Genomic DNA, 23,071 nt, shown 5'->3' with positions numbered 1-23,071 from the left:
ATAGTTCACCAAAAAAAGCTATAGATATTTTTTTTTGATATAAAGGTGTACTATATGCTTTGGAAGGAGAGATTGCTGATTAAATTAAAATCTTTAGGAGTCACTGGCAAAACGTATAATTGAGTCATGGATTTCTTATTTGGAAGAAAGATACAAGTTAGGGAAAGTAAAAGAATATTCAAATGAATACACAGTGGAGAATGGAACTCCTCAAGGTAGTGTTTGCAGCCCATTGTTGTTCAATATAATGATAAATGACATTTTCTGTCAGGTTGAACAAAATGTAGAAAAATCGTTGTATGCAGATGATGGGGCATTTTAGATTAGAGGCCGGAATGTGTCATTTGTTCAAAAGAAAGTACAGAATGCAATATTTGAGGTGGAAAACGGGCAAATAAAAGGGGATTCAAAATATCTGTTGAATTGAATTGAATTTTATTTGACAGATTTTAGACAAACTGTACAAAAAGTATTCCATACACTTTGTTAAAAAAACTGTCGAGGATAAAAACACAATAAAGCCCTGGGCCTATTTCCATTGTGGTCCTCTGTTAAATAAAAACAATGTATGGCTTCAAAACACTAATGAAGAATAAAACAAACAGTTGCAACAGTGGTACGAACAGTCAACTTATCCAGCACATGTTCTACACAGCTAATGGCCTTCCAGCCGCAAACCTATTCACACTCAAGTAACATAAAAATTAAAACATCCTCGTCCACCATGCAAACTAATTATCCTCATCAAACAACCATCTTTTGATAGCTTTTTTGAACAACCTTAAATCTTTTATTTCATTGATTGATTTTGGTAGTTTGTTCCACATGATTGCACTTGTATATAAAAACACATTTTTCCCCACTAAACTTCTAAATTTAAATAAACAAATATTAAAATCCCAACTCCTAGTACTGTATGAATGCTGTTGCCTCACCATTTGAAAATAGTTCATCAAATAACTAGGAACCACATTATTAAACATTTTACGCACCATTTCCAGTTTTAAAAAAACACACTCTATTACTAAGAGTTAACATACCTAATTTATTAAAAGACTCTTTGTGCAAAAGTGCTCTAGGGTGCATTTTTAAAATTATTCGTACTAATTTATTTTGTGTCTTTTGCAATTTCTCCTTCAAATTCTGTAAGCAGCTACTGTACCAAAATGACGTAGCATAATCAAAATGGGGTTGAATTAAAGCTCCTGCCAACAATTGTAAAGAATGAACATCCAACAGATCAGATTGTCTTGCTTGCTTTCAAACAGATGACTCAGGTCATCTGTTTTTCAAGACGGCATAAAACCATATCACTTGCTTTAAAACTATATGGGCAACCACTAAAACAAGTAAAAACTGTAAGGTTTCTTGGGGTTTGGTTCGATGGAAAGCTGATATGGAAGGATCATCTGAATAAAATCATAGACAAAAGTAAAAAGTTTATTAATGTACTTCGTTGCCTGTCAGGGCAAGAGTGGGGAGCGATTAGGACATCATTACAAAATATATACTGTGCCCTCATGAGATCTGTCCTTGATTATGGGTGTATAGCTTACATGTCGGCAGCAGAATCAAACCTCAAGAAATTAGATATATTACAGGCGCAGGCCCTTAGAATCTGTAGTGGATCATTTAGAACCTCTCCAGTTTCATCTATGCAGGTTGAAATGGGAGAATCTTTAGAAGAATGAAATTAATGATGGCATATTGGGTTAAATAACATTATTAATAATTAACATTATTAGAATGTTGGGAGCATGACGAAACTAATTTCATAAGTTTCGGGTGGATAGCTGAGGCAGAAGCCAGAATAATTGGATTAGATCAATTGCAATACTGTAAGTCAGTCCCAACCCCATATATTCCGCCATGTTTTTTTCCATTACCTAATGTTGACCTCAGTATACAACAGGAGTTAAAAGATAACAATAATAATCTTCCAACAAAATGTATAGTGCAGAATTATTTAGAAAAACATTATAAAGAATCGATATTTTTATTTACAGATGGATCCAAAGACCCACAAACAGGTAAAACAGGCGCAGCAGTATATATCCCAGTTAATCAATCCCATATTAAGAAAAGAATAACTAATAATAAATCAATATATACAACAGAGTTAATTGCAATATTAATTGCCCTGTGGTGGATTGAGGAAAATGACATATATAGTGTAGTAATTGCATCAGATAGTTTTTCATCACTTGAAAGTATAAAATCAGGAAGGTCATCGTTCAGAATGGATATTCTTAATAACATACTCTGTAAGACATACTGTGATAAAATGATTGGCAAATCTGTATATATTATTTGGGTTCCTGCTCACAACGGTGTGGAAGGGAATGAGAGGGCAGACTTTCTGGCCAAACAAGCTCTCAGAATTAGTGAACTAGATCTAGAAGTCCCATTGAGCAAAGCAGAAGCTAAAATCATGATAAGAACGTATGCACAATCAGTATGGCAAGTACCCTGGGATAACATTGATACAGGCAGACATCTATATAATATACATAAACAAGTCGGTGCTGGGAGGAGGGAGAACAGAAATTGTAGGGAAGGAAGTATTATAACTCTGATGAGAATAGGTCATACTGGACTCAACCATACTTTACATAAAATAGGGAAACACCCAACCGGGCAATACACTGTAATCAACAAGAAACAATAGAACATGTTTTATTCCACTGTAGTAAATATAATAAAGAACGAAACGATCTTATTTAATCAGTTAAAAAGAGCAAACTTCAGGATTTCAAATTGGCAGGTTTATTAGGAAATAAATCTAGTGAGGTATATAACGATATAATGAAATTTAATAAAGAAACCCAGTTAGAGAAAAGAATATAGATCTAATATAATCAGAAGAATTAATTGTTAGCCCACCCCTTCCCCCAATTTTATTTTGAAATGTAATTTTTTTTATTATTATTTTTGTTATTTATCTCCCCCCTCACAATGTCCTCCCCCTCTCTCTCCCCCCAAGTCATTTCAGTTATTATTCAACTAGTCCATCCTCCATACCAGTCGGTGGCGGTAATGCACCTATAAGTCTGTTTGCCAACCGCCAATAAAACCCAAAGAAGAAGAAAAAGAAAAGAAGACCACAAGATAGAGCCCTTAACCACATTTTGCACATTGGTAAACTCAAATGAACTAAAACCCGAAAACTGAATAAACATTTTTGTTCAGAATTTCCTATTTCTTATTATTATGTGCACGTATTCGCTGTGCACGTACTGTTGAGGTATGTTGTATCAGTAACAAACATTCTGCTGATTTCAAATAGGCCTGAATATCCTGGAGTCGAGTTCATGTTTTCAGGTAAATTCCAGTGTGGGTAAGTCACTACTCTTTCCTATTCATTTCAAGGCATCTTGTTGTTTTGAGCTTTCAGGCAAAAGAAAGCAAAAGTATTAGTTTAATTTCACAGTTCTCCAACACTTTATTTACACACAAAAGGGACTGAGTTGCATTTGTATTGCTTCATGTTGACATGTTATTACAAACAGTAAAGTGCATATGAGTTTAAAACTACTGTTCAAGTAAAAAGTTGATTCTTTAGACTGATTCCTCACCAAAGCTGCATTATTTACAGAGAAACACAACAAAAAATGTTATTACAATTTTAAATATATTGTTTTCTGCTTTAATACATGACCATAAAACCAGTCATAAGTGTCCAGTAATTTTTTTATTATTAAGCGCAGGCTGATAAATAAAATTTCCATTAACGCATACGTTTTGTGTAAGGTTTCAACTCTTTTAGGGTTTAGAAAAATCTAAAACATTGGAAATATCACCTTTAAAGCTGTCGAATGAAGTGCTTAGCAATGTACATTACACATTAGAAATTGAGTTGATATATTTACAGTAGGAAATGTACTAAATATTCTCATGAAACATGATATTTACTTAATATTATAATGATTTTGGCATAAATGATTAAAGATCTACAATTCTGCCCCATTTAATTTATTTTTCTATATTGTTAAAAAATATTGCTGTTCATCACAAGACTGCATGGTTTTGTGGTTCTGGGTTACATTTTAATTTTCTGTGATGAATTTTCAGCATTATTACTTCAGTGTCACCGGATCATTCACAAAACATTCTAATATGCTGACAAAAAAATTTGTGTGTGTGTGTGTGTGTGTGTGTGTGTGTGTGTGTGTGTGTATATATATATATATATATATATATATATATATATATATATATATATATATATATATATATATATATGTATATATATATATATATGTATGTGTGTGTGTGTGTGTGTGTGTGTGTGTGTGTGTGTGTGTGTGTGTGTGTGTGTGTGTGTGTAGCAGCATTATCTGGGAATTCATTTAAAATATAAATGTTGGGTAACATTCTAGATGTCAACACATCCTTTCAGAATAAACATATTTCTTTATTTTAAAATTGCATTGACCCCAAATGTTTATACAGTACTAAATATGTTTTATTAGTGCTCAATACGTCAAAGCATAAATAAAAATTACATTTGTAAAAAAAATTAAAAATTTAATTAATAAACCATACATTTTTCAAAAAAATAGATAAAAGGAGAAAATTAGAGGAAGGAGAGATGATGTGAGAGAAAAGTAAAATGAAAGCAGACTCGGTGAGCTGGAGCGTGTTTCAGTGGAGGTGAAGGAGACAAATCCAGGCAGGTTGGTTCTTAACTCAGACGTGATCCAAGATTGGTATTGAGAGACTCTGGTGTAAATTCCAGGGTACCTTGGTAGTCCACACTCTCGACCGAAACTCACAATGCCAGACTGAATCCATCGAGAGCCATTCTGACTGACCATTGGTCCTCCAGAGTCTCCCTGCATTAAACAGTTACCAATAAACACTTCTGTCTCTGCTCAAAAGATAAAGTAAAAACATTGGGTTTTTGTGTTTGCAGTTATCTTTTAGAAATCATAGTACATCTTTATAAGAGGCAATGCTTTTGAGACATGAGACATGCTTTTTAATTCTTAAAATATTATACAATTTTTGTTTGGAATATACCTTTTATTATATTTATTCCAACTTTAAATATTTACCAGTTCATGCAGAAAAATACAGACAAATTATTGAAAGGATTGTTTTTCTGATGATTTTCTTTAGACTCAAATTGATTGCTTAGAGAACAATTTAAAGTTGTATCTGAAAATATTTTACTTCTGAAGTAAATGGTATACTGACTCAAGAATATTTAGATATGTAGAATAGAGAACAAATAAAAAATGGAGTAAAAATATATATTTTTGGCAATACATGTACAAAAAGCAAATTAGCTCTAGGATTTTTTTACTTTTCAAAATCGCTCAAAGTGAATTTGTCAATTTTAGGCAATCCAAAAAAGCAATATTTCACAAAACTGTTTGGAAATAGTTTAATATTTATTTATTCTGCATTTATATGTCACCTAAACTGCATGAAAGTCATGGTAACTACAGATATAGCTATGTGTTTATTTGGCGAAACTGTCCATAATACAGCAAAACTCAAAAGTTTGATCTGTTCATTCAGAAATTATCTTCATTGGGAATCTGTTCATTTAGAAAATCCAGTTTGTCTATGCAACTATACACTATAAACTCCAGGAAACACCTCATACGTTAACACATTCAATATAATGTGCTTTTTGTGCCATAAATGCTTGGATAAGATGCGTACATTCCCTTTGATTAATTTGTTGACCAAAGGTAAACTGCAAATCTGCTGTAGACAAAGAACCTCAAAATTACTGAAAAGCAATACAGAGAGAGGGGTGCATGTGTGGTTTACAAAACTAGCCATGAGAATAAAGGCTTTTTAACTTGAATCATGCGCCTTCAACTGATGATTCTGTTTGCAGCAGAGGGATTTGTTGCAAAAAAAAAAAACGTTCAAAAGAGAAGTGTTGCTTCTGGCATTAAATAAAAAATGTTGCTGTTTTAGTTGTATAACATTGACCACTTCACATTTTACTTTTTAAAAATATGCAAAGTACTGCCTAAATTTGTATAGTGGACACCTGACGATGAATATCATACCTGACATGCATCTTTTCCACCCTCATTTATTCCAGCGCAAATCATGTTGTCTGTAATGATGCCTTTATAGTCTGCATTGCATTCTGTGTTGCTCACAACCGGTAACTGCACCTCCCGCAGCACGTTTGTAACCTGAATATCTAAAACAAAAAATAAAAATATTTTAATCATTGACACTCATGTGCATGTGTTTTCTGCAGTCTGGATAGTTTCGTTTAAAAGACTTCAGGTAATAAATCTTTGTGCTTTCTTATTTCTGCCTGGTTTGATTTAATTTCTATTTGGTTTGATTTTGATTTTCTAACAAAATGTCACACACTTAAAACAGTTCTTCAAACAAAATACATTTCATTATGATCAACAAAATATACACTTAAAGAGCCCCTATTTTGCATTATTAAAGGGTTATATATTCGTTTTGAATGAGGGCGTGGGGGCGGTGGTTTCCGCAAACTGAAGATCGGGGGTGGGGGGGATTTTGGGGGGTGCTGTTGTGGGTTGGGTTTTCGCGAACTGAAGAGCAGGGGGGTGGGGGCAGGGGGTGATTGGGGTTTGTCGCGAATCATGGAATTTTGGAAGGGCACTTTCTATCCAAGACTAAAAAGGGCATGTGCACGGTACACGTTGAGCCCTATGTGTGCACGTGCCTGCTGATGACCCAGTCTTTTTTGACTGGTCCACTGCGTTCAGTGTGAGACAGAGAGAAACGCCCACCACGACTATGAAGTAGCAGAGAGTATGTGAGAGCCAAATGCAAGAATGCAATAAATCAATGCAATTAAACATCATATTCATCATATTACTCTACTCTTAAACCTAACCCCTAAATAAAAACAACACATTTAGTGTGGTGGCGACACATGTATTGGAATAGGTGATGGTGGCCATAGCAAAGGTAAATGACAGGGGATCGTGAGTTCAGAAACGTATTTAAAATTGCTAGAGGTATAAGCATGCATCACGTTTTCAACGTGGTTTTGGCCGCGATGTGATAATTTTACCTGAGTGATACAGTACAAGCACTGATCTGTAATAGATAAGGGGTTTCAAGCCACATGGAGTGATTAAAACTTAAAACACACAATTAAACTTATATTTTGCAAACTAAACAAAATGAGGCAACAATTTTAATTTCACTTACATGTTGATCCGGAGGAAGAAGAAACTGGTCCATGTGAACTGTAACAGTTACTACAAAGTCCTATACATAGCAGTCTCTGCTGTTCTTTCCTTTAATAGCAAATGGCTGATGAATCCCACTTTGAAGTGTAAGTTATTGAATCAATCATCAGAAAAATGACAGGAACAAACACAGCGCTAGGTTGCCTATACTGTGGTATTGTTTTGAAAATGAAGTTTAACCCTTTATTCCCCCCACCTGAATCTCCATCATGCTAGTGTCTGAAGGGAAATGCGTGATTACTTTTTACTGGAACCGGCACTACATATTTGGTGATGTACAGTCAGTGTCGACATCGATGTATTAAGGCAAAAGATCCGAACCCAACATGATTCATTTATTCGACTCTGAGTTGACTATTTCATTAAAGGATCATTAGTTTTAAACACGGCACACTTTCAGATTTAAACCTTAGCTGGACGTTTTCATTCTCTTAGTGCTGTGCTACACTGCATGGAAGCTCATTTAAAAAAAAAAAAAAACATAATAGGGGCTCTTTAAAATAACAAATGAATTTAGGATGGAGTGAGATAAAGTGCAAACTTGTCATTTTCCCCACCTCAGTGCCACATTTCAAAATCATTTTTTCTTTTACTTATTTTTTTCTTTTTTGATGAAACTTATGTCATCCTATTCGATTACTTTTTGATTCTACTTTTGAGCAGAATAATCTTTTACATATTATATATTAGGGCTGCACAATATATCGCTTCAGCATCGATATCGCAATGTGTGTCCGCAATAATCCCAAGTATGTAATGTTAAATTGGAATTATAGTCTAAACACAATTGAGAATAGTATTGTAATTATTCTTGCTTTTTTTTTTTTTTTTTGCTTTTTTTATATACCAGACTCAAACCCTTACAAAATCAACCCAACCAATGTAAATTTATGACTTTTCAAAAATAGAGCTTTTCAAGCCATCTGGTGAAATTGCATTCATATTGCAATATATAATCGCAGGCAGCAAAACAAAATATCGCACTGTCAGATTTTTCCAATATTGTGCAGCCCTAATATATATTCAAATGACCTTTTGTACTTTTCCTTATTGTAACACAGACCCAAAACATTTTTTTCATCAGAAATTTTATCATCCCTTTCTTATTTTATATTTTTTATTACAAATCACCTCTATTCATCAACATATTTCTTTAATACATTTTTATGTGACATTATGTAAATTAACCGTGTCAGTTTAAATGCATTATTGGACCTTGATCCTTTTCCCGACAACTTTCGATGTTGAAAAGTTTGAAAAAGTTACTTATTGACATTTTTAATAGTTTGAAGTGATATAATGTCTAGGTTTGTCAATATAAACTGCCAGAACTTCACAGACTCATTGTAGTACACTGTTTCAAACCACTAAAAATGTAAAAAAGTCACTTTGTTAAATCAAGTTCAATTCTCAACATCAAAAGTTGACATAGCAGAGATCAAAGTCTCATAACGCAATTTCTAACTATAAAGATAAGAAAGAAAAAAACTTTAAATCACAAAATACTGAAACTGTTAACTGATATTCATAGTCTGCTGAAATAAATGTTAGTTTTTATAACTCTCCTTTTAAAATTCGATATAGGAACTGTGTGGAGATAAACAAAACCCCACTGTACCAGTGTAGTTTTTAAACCACTTCAGTGGATAGAATCAGGAACCGCGTTGGAAAGTTTTGGATTATCTATAAGCAGGGGTGTCCACACTCAGTCCTGCAAAATCACACTCTTACTAGCATAGGTCTCAAACTCAATTCCTGGTGGGCCGCAGCTCTGCACGATTTTGCTCCAACCCAGTTCAAACACACCTGATCCAACTAATTAAAGTGACAAAGAGTCTTAACCACCTCGATTAATTGGATCAGCTGGGTTTGATTAGGGTTGGAGCAAAACTGTGCTGAGCTGCAGCCCTCCAGGAATTGAGTTTGAAACTTAAGCTTACTAGGCTTTCTAGAAACATCCTTGCAGGTGTGTTAAGGCAAGTTTGAGCTAAAATCTGCTGGAGACCAGCCCTCCAAGACTGAGTTTAGACAGCCATCTATAAGGGTGAGCATACTTGAACTCACCTGAAGATCTGTGTTTGTCCCAGCCAGTAATCCAGCTCTTGGTTCCTCCAGCAAACACACTGTCAGCACTGGCCAGACACACTGGCCTAATGTAATCCGTGAACGTGACAGAAGAGCTCAGTCTGAGCAGTGCTATGTCATTGTTTTGAGTAGTTGTGCTATAGTCAGGATGAATGACGATCTTAGTCAATGTCCTGGATATCTCATTCGGGTTTGAGCCTGTTTGGAACTGACGTCCCAGATAGATTTTTATATTTGCTGTAGCGGTGCTGTTAATAGAGCAAAGATATATGTAAATTCCCATGCGATACATATACAGTACATATATGAGGACCAATATTATAAAGCACTTCATACATCATGAAGCAGTGAGCTGCAGATAAAACCCAGTCCTTATTGATTAAACTCCCGCCACAGATGTGATCTTCAGGGGAAATTCTATGAATGCTCGCCTGCCAGGGCCAAGAGCCTGCAACGACATCGTCTCCACCATTATTGTTGTTTAAAGGCGCCTGGCCACATACTGAGGAGGAAAAAAAAGATGACCATCAAACATACAGTAAATCAAACATACACTTTAATATTAAAGGACGAGTAATTTAGTCAAGCTATTTTTGGTGTATATGATTTTTTTTTTCTGTCAGACGAACACATTCGGACAAGTTTTAAATTAGGCATGGGCTGGTATAAGATTCTGACGGTATGATAACCTTGAATAAAAATATCATGGTTTTACAGTATTGTGATATTACTGCTCTAAAATTGGTTACTTTTAAACATCTGCGTAAAAAACAACTATTTTCCCAATTGAACACTGTAATGAAGTTTACGGCCCTTTGGCCGCCGGGAAGAAGGAGGCGGAGAACCGACGCAGGTTTAAAATATTTATTAATAACAATGAAGGCAGCTCCTCACGGAGACTGCCGTCTAAACAAAAACAAACTGAAAGCAAAAGTAAAACAATATGCCCGGGCCTGGTCCTCTCTCGGCTTCCTCTGCCATCGGTCCTCCTTTTATGGTCCAGAGCTCCTTCCGTGGGATCCGAGGCAGGTGTGCACCGCAGGTGTATCCACTTACGCGGTGGCCTCACACCGTTCCCACGGCTCTCGGCCACGCCCCCTCGCCACAAACACACTATATTTTACTTTTAGAAACATTTTAAATACAGTAAACATGTCAGGCTGAAAAATTAAAATAAATCATTCGCTGCGTCCGAAACCGCATACTTCCATACTATATAATACGCTAAAATCAGTATGCGAGCCGAGTAGTATGTCCGAATTCATAGAATTCGAAAATCAGTATGCGAGAAGTACCCGGATGACTTACTACTTCCGGCGAGATTCTGGAGTGTGCATCCCATGCACGCTGCGCTATCCCATGATGCCCCGCGAGCGAATTCATGTATGGGAGTGAAGTGTCGCAAATGACGCAGTGGTGCAGCAAGCCCCCAGCTGGATCAGTTTTTGTATGGAGTTTGCATGTTCTCCCTGCGTTTGCGTGGGTTTTCTCCGCATCCTCCAGTTTCCCCCACAGTCCAAAGGCATGCGGTACAGGTGAATTGGGTAGGCTAAATTGTCCATAGTGTGTGTGTGTGTGCTGGAAGGGCATCCTCTGCGTAAAACGTGCTGGATAAGTTGGTGGTTCATTCCGCTGTGGCGACCCCGGATTAGTAAAGGGACTAAGCCGAAAAGAGAATGAATGAATGAATGTATTCAGCATCATTAAACAGCATTGAATAGCCAGGATAAAAATTGTATTACTCCAACTGTGTTTATCTGACAGAAGGAAAGTCTTATACACAGAGAATGATTTGAGGGTGCGTAAATCATGGGATAATTATCCTTTCTGGATGAACTGTTCCTTTTAAGTTCTACATGTGTGGTGGTTTAAAACATCTTTTTTTTTTTTGTAAACTATAGATGTACCGAACAGATATCTTTACAGAAGTCTGCTACAAATAATATTAAAAGTTATAGTTTACACAGAAATCATAATGTAATTATTCACCCTCAACTCCAAACTAAAAATTGTTTCTTTTCTTCTGCTGAACACAGAAAAAGTATTTTGAAGAAGCTTGGTACCATTAAGTTGATGGTCAATATGGACTTCCATATAACTAAAATACAATGAAAGTCAACGGGTCATGAACAACAGTTTTGTCATTATTTAAAATATATTATTTTGTGAATAAACAGCAGAAATCAGTCCAAGGCACTTGAAAAAATGTGGAAAAAAGATTAAAAAATATCTAAATAATTCCATATTTTAATTTTTTTTTTCATATTTTCGAGTGCCTTGGACTGATTTTTGCTGTTTATTCTGATAAATTCCTTACCCAAAGAGCACTGACACATTATTTAAGCTACCCCTGAGCACTTTTTGTTTGATTTTGCAGTTTTATATTATTTTGTGGGCGTCACGGTGGTGCAAGAAGGCAAGAAGGTCGCTGGTTCGAGCCCCGGCTGGGCCAGTTGGCATTTTTGTGTGGAGTTTGCATGTTCTCCATGTGTTTGTGTGGGTTTTCACTGGGTGCTTCCCACACAGTCTAAAAGACATGCAGTATAGGTGAATTGAATAAGCTGAATTGGCAGTACTGCACTGTATGTGTGTGAATGCAAGAGTGTGTATAGGTGTTGGAAGGGAACATATACTTAATAAGTTGGTGGTTTATTTCACTGGTGACCCCTGATTCATAAAGGGATTGAGGCGAAAAGAAAATGAATGAATGAATATTATTTTGTGCTCAGATGAAATGCAGGCTTGGAGGAAGTGGAGGGTGAGTAAATAATGATGACAATTTTCATTTTTGTATGAACTATCCCTGTAAGAACATTGCAGAGAATTAACTTTTAACCATCAAAACCAGTAACTGTTTCTTGTGTGCTTTGGGATACAGTAAGCTATATTCCATCTGGTTTTAGTAGTTTTAAAACCAAGGATCATAACAATTTCCACGAAAACCTATACAGTTTCCATAATAGCCATTGAAAAATCATTCGAAGGTTTCTGTTATTCAGGTTATTCAGGTTTTTCCCCAGTGGTTGTCTATGTATGTGAAACTTACCGTCTAATTGACACAGTGCTCCTATAGAAAAACAAAAAATAATAATAATGAATTATTAAATCGATTACAGATTGTGTTTTTGTTTTCTTGACAGTGAATGCATTACAGTCAGAACCGGCTCTCGCGTAGATATCTCATAATGCTAAGCTGGTAAACAGGTTGTTTAAGTAGAATAACCTGTTCAGTGTTTCCATTTAGCATAGCCAAAGCATTAGTTAACCCAAAATGAATATTGCTCAGATTATTATTGGGAAACGATGATTGATTTTTGTCTGTGAGGACTATTAATCTGATTTTTGAATTATCTACTGTAGTTTTTAATATGCAATATGGTGGTGCTATAAAAAAAAGCTATTAAAATGTTAAAGATTTAAACATTGTAGACTATTCATCGTTTAAACCCTGAAGAATAATCATGTTGTGTATTATAGACACATATCCCAGATAGCATACAGTTCTGGGCCACATCTGGGCCAACTAAGGCACATATGGCTCACTTCTGGCAATGGCAGGAGACATATGGGCCAGATGTGGCCCGTATGTGTCACACCGGGTGCAGTGTGAGTTGTGGCCTGCTGTATGTGGGCCAGATGTGGCCCGTATGTGTCACACCGGGTGCAGTGTGAGTTGTGGCCTGCTGTATGTGGGCCAGATGTGGCCCGTGTGTGTCACACCGGGTGTAGTGTGAGATGTGGCCTGCTGTATGTGGGCCAGATGTGGCCCGTATGTGTCACACCGGGTGCAGTGTGAGTTGTGGCCTGCTGTATGTGGGCCAGATGTGGCCCGTATGTGTCACACCGGGTGCAGTGTGAGTTGTGGCCTGCTGTATGTGGGCCAGATGTGGCCCGTGTGTGTCACACCGGGTGTAGTGTGAGTTGTGGCCTGCTGTATGTGGGCCAGATGTGGCCCGTGTGTGACACCCCGGGTGTAGTGTGAGTTGTGGCCTGCTGTATGTGGGCCAGATGTGGCCCGTATGTGTCACACCGGGTGTAGTGTGAGTTGTGGCCTGCTGTATGTGGGCCAGATGTGGCCCGTATGTGTCACGCCGGGTGTAGTATGAGTTATGGCCTGCTGCATGTGGGCCAGATGTGGCCCGTATGTGTCACGCCGGGTGTAGTGTGAGTTGTGGCCTGCTGCATGTGGGCCAGATATGGCCCATGTGTGACACACCGGGTGTAGTGTGAGTTCTGGCCTACCGTATGTGGGCCAGATATGGCCCGTGTGTGACACTCCGGGTGTAGTGTGAGTTCTGGCCTGCCGTATGTGGGCCAGATGTGGCCCGTGTGTGACACCCCGGGTGTAGTGTGAGTTGTGGCCTGCTATATGTGGGCCAGATGTGGCCCGTGTGTGACACATCGGGTGTAGTGCGTGTTGTGTATTTTTAGTTCCGGTTTAACTTTAAATTAACGGTAGCCTTTGAAGTGGTTACAAATTATTAGAAATTTAAAATCAAAGTTAATTTGTCTTTCTAAGTCTGTACACTTTCGTTTTATGAATTAGAAAATAGAAAATAAATGTTGTAAATTAATGTAATGTGATGCAAGGATTTACATTTTTCCGATTGGCTACTTCTGCCTGTGGACTGCATACCTAATGAGTAGGAGGGGCTTTTCTCTCAAACAAAACACAGACTCTGATGTGAAGCAGCAGCAGTTCTGTGTTTCCTGTGTTTTATTAACATTATTGTCCCTCATCAGGCAGTGAGAGCGCTACACCTTCTCTGAAAATAATAACATTGCATGTTCTAAATAAGACTTTCTGAGATTGAAAATGATTCTTTAGGTTATTAAGAATAAGAATAAGCTATTGCTTATCCGGGAAAGTATATGTTTGTAACATTATCACATATTAATTCAGTTTATTTCCTCAATAATGGATTTATTTTTACTTTAAGGCTGCTATGAATATAAATTTATATTATCTGTTATATGTAAATGTTCCAGCATGAGTAAAATTCATATTTTTTTCATATTACCTGGTATGTCTATAAATGTCTATAAATGCAATGAGTTTCATCATTTATTATGTTTTGATCCATTAATGTTTTGTTCAGTTTCTCCATTTGAATGAATTAAGACAATAATACAAATGAATTTATAATCTAATAATGCTGAATTAAAGTGCTGTTTTCTTGGTGTTATTTTTTGCAATTCTACATTTTTATAATAATTTTGTTAGATCAAATGCTACATACAACATTGTTCTTTTTTATTTAATTTTAATATTAAATAGACATAAATGTTTTGTTTATGAATAAAATAACTAATATAGAAAAAATGTCAGAGGACTGAGCAGTAGAATGTGAATAACATGAATGTGTTTGTGAATAAGCTGATCTTTGTAAACAACACAAAGTTTTATTTACTTATTCTACAGAACACAAAAAATGATAAAAATAAATCTAACCAATTTTAATGCGCACACCTAACCCCGCTCCTAACCCGACCCCTCACTTTGACGTCACTAGCTCTATTTGAGTGCATTGTTTCTGACATTGCATGTCAAACTGTGTGTCTCAGCTTGCATATGCAAGTCTGCAATCAGATACTAATGCTTCTGCAACACAGCCCTGAGGGTACAATCCTCAGTGCAGGGAAACAACACACATTATCTTAATCACAAACTACCGCAAATTTAGTTTATCCAAAATTCACTTATACTGCAAATTTTGCACTATAGAACAAACTGGAGGAAACCAACAGAAACAACATGCAAACTCAACATAGAAAGGCCCAAAAGTCTATCCTGGTCCTGTGTGTGTGCACCTCTAACAGTGTCAACAAATTTTATAGACAATATGCTATTAATAAGCATGTTAATTAGCAATTAGTTAATTGTAAATATATCTTAAAGTGTTATAGTTTTTATATAACAAGCTACTGAATATTAACATTAACAGTAAATATTCTAGAATTACAGCATGTTACATAACAGAGCAAGGACATGTTCACAGTGTGTCTGATAATATCTTTTCTTCTGGAGAAAGTCTTCGACTAGAATAAAAGCAGTTTTTAATTTTTTTAAAAGTGTTTAAGGTCACTATTAACTATTAACCCCTTTAAGCTATATATTTTTTCGACAGTTTCAGAACAAATCATTGTTATAAAATAACTTGCCTAATTACCCTCACCCTAATATATATAATATTTTATATATATATATATATATATATATATATATATATATATATATATATATATATATATATATATATATATATATATATATTTATTTATTTATTTAAAAACATAATCATAAACTGCCCCCTGGTGGCGAATATGTGTTTCGCTTCATCCTTGCATTACGGTGGAGTGGGCGGAGCCTCGTGAATGACGGTTATTTTTTTCAAACGAGGAAGTGAAGTCAAGTCCGCCATTTCATCTTCTTCTTTATATCGGGTAAGTTATTATTTTAAAATCATATTTGTGAGATATTTGTCGTCAGGTAATGTATTTATTTGTTAGAAAAGCCCCTGTTTTGAATAGTGATAAAACTGTTACTTATATGTGGTTAATATGGCTAAAAACGGTTAAGAATGATGGCAGCCGTCAGTTCAGTAATCTGTTACGTTAAGTTGATTGTGCTCGGGGTTTTAACAAATTCATTAAAGTTACATTTGTCCTTTTATTCGCTCGTCATTCCCAATTAAATGATCAATAAGACGTGTTATATGAAGAACAGCGTCGAAACGGGAGCTTAAATGAATGAATCATATGCTGTCCGTTTTATACAGTTGTAATTGGTGCCGAGTTCTGCTTTTGTACTGGTTTTAGCTCAAACACTGAACGAACAGTCTCTTTTTGGTAACGTTAATCCTAATGATCTTGATTTGCTTGTTAATGTGTGTTTTATCAAGTTTCAGCAAAAGTTTGCAGAGTTATGTGGTTCATGCTGGCCACTGTTGAGACTGGTCTGCATTAAAAAAATTTTAAAGCCAAAACGTTTGAAAAAAAAAATCCACAGTTGAAACATGATGTTAAATGACTTATGAAGGAAATTAATTAGCTAAAAAAGAAGGTTAAGTGTGTTAGGAAATATTAAACCTTGTTAAAAAAAATCAATTGTGTTAAATAAGCTTAAAATCCATATCTTAGGTTTTATATTACATCAAAACAGCCTGGAAACTGATTTGCACCATTAATCTTGTACATATGTATCAAGTCCAAACAAATGGTTTTGTGGCAAGTAAAAATAATATTTTTATAAATTGATTGTATTGTATTAATTTGTTACAGAAAAGAAAAGAATCATGCAAGGATGCAAGCTGAAGGAAAGGACAACTCTCACATCAGTGCATTACTAATTGTTTGACTTCATCATCAAGCACACCAGGTACAATATTGTACATATTTTGTAACTTGTATATGTCAGACTGGTTGTTGGGAACTGAAATAATATATTTTATGTTTTATTTATTATTAAAATATTACAAGATTTATTGCTGCTATTTTATCACTGTGTGAGGTCATAGCTTATTTAGAAAATCTATTATTAAAAAAAAATGTAATTTGAAAGAAAGTCTAAATGTTTCCACAAGGTAATTTATTGAATTGTTTTCTGAAAAATGTAAAATTTGAAAGTATTGGTGAGCTGGAAAAACAGAGTTTGTTGACGTAACTTTTATTTTTATCTTAACTTTTTATTTTATGTCAAAAGTAGATTAATTTACCTTGGATCGCATGTTTAAGTTATAATTTCACAGTGAAAAATGTAAAGGAAAACCATTGAAAACAATGGCATAATGATTTTGCTTGTTCACAAGAGGTACTTGATTTATTTTTCCTGTAGTGATACATACGTTTTTAAGAAGAATGCTTGACACTTGAATTTTAAAGGGATAGTTCACCCAAAAATAATGACATATTTTATCCTCCACTTGTTTCAAAATATTTTTTTTGTTCTGTTGAACATAAACTCAGGTGGTGCGGTGCACAGTGGATAGCTCTGTTGCATCCCTGCAAAAATGTTTCTGGGTCCAGCCTCGGCTGGGTCAGTTGGCATTTCTGTGTGAAGTTTGTATGTTCTCCCCGTGTTGGCGTGGGTTTCCTCCGGGTGCTCCTGTTTCCTCCACAAGACATGCGGTACAGGTGAATTAGTTAAGCTAAATTGTCCATAGTGAATGTGTGTAAATGAGAGTGTATGGGTTTTTGCCAGTGATGTGTTGCAGCTGGAAGAGTATTTGCTGCGTAAAACATGCTGGATAAGTTGACTGTTCATTCCACTTTGGTGACCCCAGATTAATAAAGGGATGAAGCTGAAAAAAATAAATGAACACAAACCCAGTTTTTCCTACTATGTTAATCAATAGTTACAGGTTTCTAACATTCTTCAAAATATCTGCTTTAGTGTTGAACAGATTCAAACTGCTTTGAAACAAGTAGAGGATGAATAAATGGTGGCAGAATAGTAAACTATATCTTTAAATGTTTTATTCTGTATTTTATGTGTATTCATATTTGTCTTGTCTTTTGTCATATTGTCCTTTTAGCTCAGATTGTGATGGACCTGGAATGCGACACCAGTTACTCTTAAGTCAAGAGCCAAATGAAGCACCAGAGTACAGATTATGGAGGTATCTGAAGTTGAACTAACTGGAAGCAGGGAACCATACTAATAAAGTTCCTTTAGGTAAAAGCACCTGCTTTATTTTGATAGGAAGTATTTTTTTATAGAGTTCTATTGTTTTATTCTTATTCTAATTTTATTTTATTCATATACTGAATGGAAGTCATTCAAATTTCACTACAAATGATTTGCAGATTGAATATAAAATATAATGACATTTTAATACATTATTTCTTTTGGTTATTCTTTACATCTATATATGGGCAAGTATTTAATCAATGAAAATAATTTTAAACAACTTAACTAAACAAATTACTCTGTTGGACCCTAATATTTAAAATAGCAAAATCCTCAAACTAACACACACTCTTGTGAATGCATTCTCACATTCATACACTCAAAAACACACATTCATACAACAGTCTGTCTCAGTCTCACTCACACACAACATCCTCTCTCACAGGTTTTTCTAGCAAACCTCCACCACAAGCTTGTCCTTTTATGCAGCTTTTATTTCAAACATTTTAGAGTCCAGGTTATAGTCCAGGTTTTTTTTTTATAGTCCAGTATTTTTTTTCCATTCAGCAGGTTCCTTGTAAAGATGAACCCAGGGAAGGATCGAAAGTGGAGAAGACCAGATCAAGAAAGACTACATCAAGATCTGCGGTCAGTTCAAAGGTACTTTCACTAATTACCAAGATTTCAGACAATGAATTGATGGAGAAAACTTTGAGTGTCAGATCTTCCTACAGTCTGTGCAGACATCAAAAGTCATCTTAACGTGAGCGCTTTAATGGTCAAATAGGTGTCAAAACGCAGTGTTTAGTGATTATTGATATCAAGCATCATTTGTGTAATAAACAAACGAGTTGAGAATCAAAATAGACGTGAAAGAGAAACTATTAAAGAGACAGCTCGCTATAATCCTTCTGCTGCCTGTTTTTATGATTATTAATCAAACAACAAATGGAGAACATGCCTCTGCTCTTGACTGAAGGACTTTTGTAGCTAAAGTGTTTCTTAAAGTGAAGATGCTTAAAGCACAGTTTTTTATATTTTATAGTCAGTTATATTTTTATTCTATTGTATTTATTTCTCTTTCCTTTGCAGGGTGGAAAATAACAGTTTGTATACAGTTGAAGTCAGAATTATTAGCCCTTCTGAATATTAGTAGCCCCTTTCCCCCCCAATTTCTGTTTAATGGAAAGAAGATTTCTGAACATAATAGCTTTAATAACTCTTTTCTAATAACTTATCTATTTTATCTTTGTCATGATGACAGCACATAATATTTGACTAGATATTTTTTCAAAATACATGCATTCAGATTCAAAGTGCGATTTAAAGGCTTAATTAGTGTTATTAGACAGGTCATTTTATAACAGTAGTTTCTTCTGCAGACAATCAAAAATGTATTGCTTAAGGGGGCTAATATTATAGACTTGCTTGAAAAAAACTGCTTTTATTCTAGCCAAAATAAAAATAAAAAAGCCTTTCTCCAGAAGCAAAAAATATAAGAGGAAATACTGTTAAAATTCCTTGCTCTGTTAAACATCATTTGGGATTTTTTTTTTTTTCAAAATTCTCAGGAGCGCTACTAATTTTGACTTCAACAGTAATCGTTTTGAATAATCGTGATTTCAATTATGACCAAAATAATCATGCTTATGATTTTTCCCAAAATCGAGCAGCCCTACTGTTGTTACATTTATCAAAATAAACAATAAGGCTCTTAAAACACTGCTTTGAAAAATGTAGAAAATGTAAAAAAAAAAAAAATTTCAAATACCTCAAATGGAATCATTTGTTTTATTATTTTTAAAATATATTTTTTTGTAAAGTCATTTGTTTATAATTATGTAAAAAAAAAATCCAAGTACTATAAAAGTTATTTAAGCAACACATTTGCCAGATTGTAAAGGCAGACACAGAATGAGCAAACAAGAAAAAACGTGTAAAATGTGTAAATAAAAGGCAACATTTTAAATTTTTACATCTTTTCATCATATACGTAAAACCTTCCAAAGCTTGAAAATATATTTCCTTAAAATAAACTTCCTTTGTTAGTGCAAATTCCTTTTTATGTAGTCTTGTAATTAAACAATTAAACCATTTAAACAAGTTTACACTTAAAAAAGGTCCGTAATGAAAATCCGATTGTTTTTCCAAATGTAACTAACTAAAATAGTACCATGTACTTTTACTCTGTATTAGTATTATTTACTCAAATTTGTTTTATTTTAGCAATATAATAGTATTTCTAGTCCTTTAATTTAATGTAATTTAATTTTCAGTTCTCTTTCCATCTACGAATACATAAAAAAAACAATTTTACTAGCACATTTAAAATAGGTTTAATACTATGAAATATTATATTAATATTATTTTTTATTTTTTATAAATCGATAGGTAGTTCCTATGGGATGTTTTTATGTATTGCTGAAAATACATTTCAGGTGTTCAATACGTTGCTTGTCAGTCTTAAAAATAAAAATAGGTGTTTAAAGTGCTTAAAAGTCCTTAATTTTAATCAAGTTGTGCCTGTATGTACTCTGCAAACAGCACCTTTTAATTGTTGTCTTCTCCGATTTTCAGGATGTTTTGCATTGGACTGTTTTTTTTTTTGGCTTTGACCCTTGCTCGCCCCTGACCTCACTCTTTAACTGCCCTGTTGGATTTTCAGTTTATTTTATTTATTTATTTATTTATTTATTTTTTGGTTCTGGGTAGATGCTAATAAATATTTAGTTGTAATTATTTAAATAATGTGTTTTTGTTAAATATGTGATTTCTGTGTTTGTTCTGTCTACTCATACTTGTTTATCTTGTTTCTGTAATTATCATTTGTTTATTTGACCCTTGCCTCGCCTCTGATCTTGTTTTTGGATTGCCCTTTATATATCTTTTTAATTATTGGTTCTGTTTATATGGTTATAAAATATTTGTTAATTTAATTAATATGCATTTTATAAAATAATATATATATTTTCTGTGTTAATTCTGTATCTATTTATCTAATTTGTATATACATTTGTGTTTGAATGTTCTTCTTATTCTGTATATCCACTTACCTAATTTTAACTTTTATATATATTTATTTGCATTTAATTTGTGATAATTCTGTATGCATTTATCTAATTCATATATTTCTTTGTATTGCATTGATCAATCTGTTGTTGTTTTTGTTGTATGCATCTATTTATATAATTTATATAAATTATATATTTGTATTTATCAATTTATATGCTTCCTTTAAAGCATTTTTTTTTAAATAAAGCAATTTAAACTAAGCATTCCTTTTAATGTGATTTATATAGCTACCAAATGTAGATGTGAGCCACATCTAACCCAAAAGTCAGCCGCAACTGAATCAGATCTGGGCCAGATCTGTGCAATTGCATGGGCCGCATCTGGGCCAGATCTGAGAAACTGCATGGGCTGTATGTGGGCCAGATCTGAGAAAGTGCATGGGCCGCAGCTGGGCCAGATTTGAGAATGTGCATGGGCCGTAGCTGGGCCAGATCTAAGAAAATGTATGGGCCACATCTGGCCCAGATATGGACCATGCTTTTTCTGAGATATGGCCCAGATCTGGTTCAGTTGTGGCTGACTTTTGGATCCTTATGTCAGCCACAATCAGGTTGAGTCATCGCCGTCATTCCGCGCGGTATGTGGGCCAGAAGAAAATGGGGGATGTGGGCCATATGTGGGCCAGATGTAATTTGTTATCTGGGATAAGTTGCGACTGATATTGTTAATTAAGCAGTTGTCGAATTGTACATGTTTATATCTTACCTGCTATATTGAGAAGTAAAAACTCTCCGACATATACAAATTGACGGACTTTCATCCTTACTGTCTCTGCTGTGTAGTATTGTTTGCTGTTTACTTTACTGAAAGTGTCACTCTGAAGGCTGATTTATAGTCGACGCATCCGCAAATTGGTTTCGGTGCCCGCGACAAAATAAGACGTCATCGCGGAGTTGGCGGAAGTTGAGGAACACAAATCTATATTTTGTGCACACGTTTTTCAAAGCTCTTTTCAGTTAAATTATGTTTTATTTTCATTGTATATGAGGTTTTGCACGAATCACATAGCTTGGATAAACTGTTGCCAAAATTAATCATTTACACAAGTGTAGCATTGTCCTGCAGGACTAAAATTTGTTCATTCAGCATATCACGCACAAAGTTTTTCACAACTGTTCTGTCATGACAGTTCAAATGTTTTAGTACACACACCCTTCTCACGCTTGCATACGTTTGAATACTTCTATAAGGCTTCTATTCAGTATTTCGGGCCCTAAATGTGCTAATTTACATGCACGTATGCATGTTATTTTAATACATTTTCCAAAATGGTTTCTTAATGGTTTCCACTACAAATATCACCAAAAAAGCACACAAATATAGCCTAGCCTATCAATCATTAGAATTTAACCAAAAGAACTTTACTGTGTGTGTTTTTGGGACATATTAGGCTACAAAAAGATTTATTGGTTTTACCAAGCCAATGGAAGGTAAAAAATGACCAGACTTAAAGGAACATTATAGCTTTTATTAAAACTAATAAATTTCCTTTATTATAACTATTAAAACCTATGAAACCTACCTTTATAGCTAACATGTTACTAATAAAACCTATATATATAAATAAAGTTTATTTTTTTTATTTTTTCCTTTTCTTCCCTTCTTCTTCTTTTTCTTCTTCTTCTTCTTATTCTTATTCTTCTTCTTATTCTTCTTCTTATTATTATTATTATTATTATTATTATTATTATTATTATTATTATTATTATTATTATTATTGATGCACTCCTTTCTCCATTGGTGGCCGTATGTGAGTGGTGAGTATGTATGATGCCACTAGATGGCATACGTGCCTTAAACATATATTTAGCTATGTATATTCTCTTTCTGATAATATATTTTTTACACGACTTTTTTCGTGCTTCGCCAGGCAAAAACTCCATAAAAGTTTTAAAGTTGTGATTATTTTAACTTAACTGATCTACAACCTGTAGTGCGTGCCACTGTGTCTGCCCTTCTACCCACGTTAATTTCAATGTGGCAATAGCAAAAACATTGTAATTGAGGTTACTGTCTCTGTCCAGGTAACAAAGAATTCTGGCCCAGATTTTGCATAAAGCTGACCCAGCAG

General features: G+C 34.6%; 1 protein-coding gene and 1 long non-coding RNA gene across 6 annotated transcripts; one reads left to right on the top strand and one right to left on the bottom strand.

Annotated features, from left to right (window-relative positions):
• Positions 1–4,393: 4,393 nt before the first annotated feature.
• On the bottom strand, positions 4,394–21,858 carry zgc:112038. Of its 2 annotated transcripts, NM_001020646.1 has the most exon segments (6): positions 4,444–4,835; positions 6,033–6,172; positions 9,279–9,547; positions 9,636–9,801; positions 12,346–12,366; positions 21,706–21,858. In NM_001020646.1, coding segments are annotated over 6 exon segments (936 nt in total). In that variant the 5' UTR covers positions 21,761–21,858; the 3' UTR covers positions 4,444–4,550.
• Positions 15,680–21,200, top strand: LOC147845602 (uncharacterized). Of its 4 annotated transcripts, XR_015480651.1 has the most exons (6): positions 15,680–15,743; positions 16,581–16,677; positions 17,265–17,440; positions 17,834–17,973; positions 18,499–18,588; positions 20,506–21,077. It is a non-coding gene; the product is annotated as an uncharacterized LOC147845602 (long non-coding RNA). The 4 variants fall into 4 exon arrangements; XR_015480649.1 differs by lacking the exon at positions 17,265–17,440 and having other exon boundaries at positions 18,496–18,588; positions 20,506–21,200; XR_015480652.1 differs by lacking the exon at positions 17,265–17,440 and having other exon boundaries at positions 17,834–17,917; positions 18,496–18,588.
• Positions 21,859–23,071: the final 1,213 nt, after the last annotated feature.

Source organism: Danio rerio, chromosome 3, assembly GCF_052040795.2.
Source record: "Danio rerio strain M-AB ecotype USA chromosome 3, GRCz13ab, whole genome shotgun sequence".
NCBI lineage: Eukaryota > Metazoa > Chordata > Actinopteri > Cypriniformes > Danionidae > Danio > Danio rerio.
Note: the sequence above shows the minus strand (reverse complement) of the source record. Positions and strands in the feature narration are given on the sequence as shown.